At 40.3% G+C, this 5,000-nt stretch overlaps 1 protein-coding gene across 1 annotated transcript; it reads right to left on the bottom strand.

The window, feature by feature from the left end:
• Positions 1 to 3,817: 3,817 nt before the first annotated feature.
• On the bottom strand, positions 3,818 to 4,771 carry LOC138053173 (uncharacterized). Its single transcript, XM_068899836.1, has one exon. It carries the CDS (start codon positions 4,769 to 4,771, stop codon positions 3,818 to 3,820), a length of 954 nt encoding a protein of 317 aa, XP_068755937.1.
• Positions 4,772 to 5,000: the final 229 nt, after the last annotated feature.

Consider the following 5,000-nt stretch of genomic DNA (forward strand, 5'->3'; position numbering starts at 1 on the left):
AATGGCGCAGCGATGTTATATGTGCTGGCTACGCAGTACGCGGTACGCCGTAACATTCCTCGTTCTTAAAGCGTCAAAGCCTAATTCCACAGACAAGAGACTGTGGAACTGTGGACTCAGAAGAACGTTATATAAACAAATGATTTCAAAATGGCGCAGCAATGTTATTTGTGCTGTCTACAAGGTACGTGGTACGCTGTGATAGCACTCGTTTACTGATTAAGTCTAAGCGCTCGTTTCAGTATTAGGCCTAAGCACTCTTTTAAAATTTTAGCTTTCATTTTACGGTTCGGGTAACTAGAATTTTTAACGAGATCGTGTGAAGAATATAGTACTCGTTTCCTGATTAACCCTAAGCAATCGTTTCAGAAATTAGGCCTAAGAACTCTTTACAAATTTAAGATTTCATTTCACGGTTCGCTTAATCTTCGCTTTTTAACACGATCGTGTGATGAATATAGCACTCGTTTACTGATTAAGCCTAAGCACTCTTAAAATTTTAGCTTTCATTTTACGGTTCGGTTAACTAGACTTTTTACCGAGACCTTGAGAAGAATATAGCACTCGTTTACTGATTAAGCCTAAGCACTCGTTTAAAATTTTAGCTTTCATTTTACGGTTCGGTTAGCTACTCTTTTTACGGAGACCGTGTGAAGAATATAGCACTCGTTTGAAATTTTAGTTTTCATTTTACGGTTCAGTTAGGGTTAGGGTACACTAGAATTAAAATTTTCCACGTACCGCGTACCGCGTACCGCGTAGCCAGCTACTTAAGATACTTTGCCATCTTGACTTTAACTCTTTCCGCGTACCGCGTAGCCAGCTTGTAAAGATACTTCGCCATCTTGACTTTAATTCTTTCCGCGTACCGCGTACCGCGTAGCCAGCTTGTAAAGATACTTCGCCATCTTGACTTTAATTCTTTCCGCGTACCGCGTACCGCGTAGCCAGCTTGTAAAGATACTTCGCCATCTTGACTTTAATTCTTTCCGCGTACCGCGTAGCCAGCTTCTTAAGATACTCGATGTGGCGGGGTATTCTGCAGTTACTCCTTTACATTATTAAGCCCACTCTGTCTAGATTTAAGAGTATAGAGAGCAATAATAAAAACCTAGACTAAAAGGTTTTGATTACTCAATGTCATGATCAACATTTTGTACTGAGACAAGTTGATCGTATGAGTATACGCGAAATTTGAGTTAATTTAAAAACATTTTGGTTGTGTAATGTAATGTTTTTTTTGTAATCACGAGTTCAACGATAACCGTGGTTTTCCCTTTGTATTATGGGCAACCCTGCCGGATACTGTCTAAGGTGCATTGCATTTTGCACAATGGCGACAGGTGGCAAGGCCTGTTTGGTTCCCGAGGGGATTTACATATAAAAAGGACGAAGGTGCTCATCGGAAATTTTGAAAAGAACCCCTAACAGGTACCAAGATCCTGTATTGTGGGAGTGGCATGAAATTGTTTTCATCCCTTAGAGGTACCCATTGCAAATTAGGTGTTTTAATTAGACAAAATTAATAATTAATTAATTGTCAAATGTCTCCCGTTATAATCTTTTGGCTCAATACCCTAAAAGGTACCGCTAAAGCTCCCGCTGTGGACCTTTTGAGGCTGAACACCCTACAGGGGCACCCAACGACCAATTTGTTGTAAAATGTATTATTATACCCCAGTTAATGAAAATAAATGTTATTAAGGCATTTTCAGGTGTTTTTCAGTGTTGCTGGGAAAAAATTATCTGTTCCTTTTTCCCAGCAAGACACACAAGAAATTTCCCAGCCAGCTAGATAAAATTGGTTGGTTTCCCAGCCAGGAATTAAATTACTTAAGAACAATAGTATGTCTTAATTAAGCACTCAACCCAATACAAAACAGCTGATCATCAGAAGCATTCTCACAATTAAAACCACAGTCTGACCAGAACCAACAAAGTTTTCTTAGTCAGAGAAAAAAAAAACAATAGTAAAAGCCTGCATATACGAACATATATATATTTTTTGTCTGGCAAAATAGGGATACTTGGATGCAGGCTTAAAGTGGGTTCTTGACAAGGTCCTAATTTCTATGTAGGAGATATAGGTATTGATTGCCAGAAAAATAAATATTTGCGATTTCAAACTCCTTGGTTAAAGTGTTTATTGCAATTTAACTGTTACTCACATAATTATAGAACCTGCTTGATTTTAGTTCACTAAACAGGGTTTTGTATAATTATGCCAAAAATCTGCCAACAGGTTCTTACAAAAGGATCTCTTCGCAGGAGTTCTCGAGAAAATAAAATAAGTGCGAATTTTTCTTGATTTTTACCTTGTGTTTGAGGAAAGCACTTGGTTGATCCGGTGGCTGCCTACACGAATAAGAAAAATACGTACTGCTGTCAATTTTTTATAATTCGTTGGCTCAATTCGCTTCAACTGTAAAAGATCATCACGCACTTGACTAATACAGATAACCGAAAAAAAGCATTAAAACAACTACAATAGGAAGTCTTATACCTCCGAAAACGCTAACACCAAAACACATTGTACACCGTTGAAACTCTGGTCGAAACTGAAATCTGTGAATGAAAATACAAGTTAATACTGTTAAATTTCAATTCAGTGTGGAAGAACATCACGAGAATCTCAGCATACAGATAAAATAACAATGGAAATTAATCTTACATGTAAATGAGGAAAACAGCACAATCCGTGTTCGTCGATCTGTGGAACCTCCGCGCGCTTTTAACAAACGACCGAACAAAACCGATATAGGTTTTTTCCGCAAGCGCAATCACTCTGACCAGCCGTCATATGTTTGTCGTTCTCAGTCTTCAGAGTTTCTACAGCCAGCTCGGGTTGAAATGCTAGAAAAAGTCAGTAATTCCCAGGCAAAACCTCTATCAATAATAAATTTCCCAGCCAGCTCATCGGAACACCTGTATTTTTGCCAGCCAGCAAGATTCCTCTGGGGAACAGATAAAGTGAGGAACAGATTCGTTGGGTGCCCCTGACCCTAAGAAGAACCAAAACCGCTTTTGTAACCCCTAAAAGGTACGACGAGCACCCCACCACCCCCCCGCCCCTCCCATGGTTTGATTTCCAGGAATACTCAACAATGTCATGTCGAAATCTTCAGTACTTATTCGGTATCATTCTTAACTTTCAGTTTTCGAATTCGCGTGTCTATTCTGTTACTATACTTAACCACAGTCGATATGGTAATTTAAAAGATTTTTCTTCTTTTACGGCGGAGCTAAGTGGAAAGCATGGCCCACGGAGGGAACGGTCAAAAGATCACTTACAACGAAATTGAGAAGAACTTCATCATCGATGAGCCTTATGGTACGGACCGTCGCGTATCCTTCTGGAATCGGAACCACCATCATCGCCTTTAATGTTGGGTATGGTTTTCCTGAGGCTGATAATCAAAGTAGAAGATATGTTTACCGACATTGATCATTCCAAGAACATGCAGAAGGGCATCTTATTCAACAAATCCGTGATGACATAGAGGAACGGGAGGAAGGTTGCGAAGAACTTGTCGCAGACGTTGAACTCAATCTCTTTCAAAACTACTCGCCTTGTGACGATTATCAAAATGGTGCCAACAATGAAAAGCAAGACTGTGCACTGAGGTGACATAATCGCATGCAGTCTCGCTATGACAGTCGGTGTTCGATCACCATACATCGATCTACATCGTCATGCATTTCGCTTACGATCTTTCGCTCCATGAACAATCGCCATACCCAAATACAGTCTTTGCATAAACTAAAAGACAAAATCACCTTTGAGTTTCATAAATATAAGTTTCATTTCGAGACAACGTCATTCTTTATCAATGCAAGTGAGCATCATTTTTTCTTCTGAGTCGCTTTCATCAGTTTTCAGACACTTTTTCGTGCTGATTTCAAACACTAAAAGAATGACAGAGAAACAAATTTCACATCCAGACACGACCATGAAAAGGTTGCGTTCAATTTGGTCAAGAGAAACTAATATAACCAAAGCTGGAATATTCAAGGAAAGACGGTAAAACAACGCAGCAGGCACAAATGGATAATTTACAGCCGTTGCATTTATCACGTGATACCAACCAAGGATAGACATAGTAAAAAAGGAGGTCGCTAAGTAACCGTTTGAGCTTCCTTGAAACTGGTCTAACTGAAGAATACTGTGTGCAATATCTGGCCTTATGACAAAAATTAGCCAGAAAAATAATTGGAAGATTCCCACGAAGAATATTACGGCTATGGAAGAACCGGATGTTGCCCCACGGCAGTTCAAGATCGGCGAGAAGACATCCTGGATGAAAAGGCTCACGGAGGCGCCTTCTGTCTCATGGGACCATATCACTAAGGTGATCAGTGGAAGCGAAGAATCCAGGAACATAAACACGAGAGCAAAGGATACTGGGATCATTTTCCTTAAGATCATCATAAGCAGGATTCCGTTAACGTACAAAAGCCGTCCGACAATGGACCCTAGAATACTGACGTGGGAGGGACCCTGCAGATTGGAGCGTGCTGCGATGACAAGAATGAAGCCGATTTCCAGTACACCAAGCCCCGTAAGACGAAGATATCCCTCAGAACGGCCAGAGGATTCCAGCTGCAGAATGACCTCCCATAGTTGAGGACAGACGAGAAGGCTGAAGCCACCGCCGCAGTAAGCGAAGACGGCAGACCACTGGGTAAACTTTTGGGCCTTGCTCAAGGGCTGTGTTCTTGGAAATGACAGCATGAACATAAACCAGCTACAAATTCCAGTTTTCGCATTCATTTTCTACGAGAAATGAAGACCACGGTCAGCACTCATCATCGTCATCATTATCATTTATGCTAATACTTACAAAAAGTTGAAATACATAAAAGATAGCAGTGGTCTTCGCACTTATCTGAACAATTTGAGCAATTATCTCTTATCGACGCCTGAAAAATTCAAGCGGCTTAAACGGGATTCGAATCCCAATTGCTCAAATTGTTCAGACAAATACAAAGATCACTTCTCT

The sequence above is a fragment of the Montipora capricornis genome, chromosome 6 (genome assembly GCF_036669925.1).
Source record: "Montipora capricornis isolate CH-2021 chromosome 6, ASM3666992v2, whole genome shotgun sequence".
NCBI lineage: Eukaryota > Metazoa > Cnidaria > Anthozoa > Scleractinia > Acroporidae > Montipora > Montipora capricornis.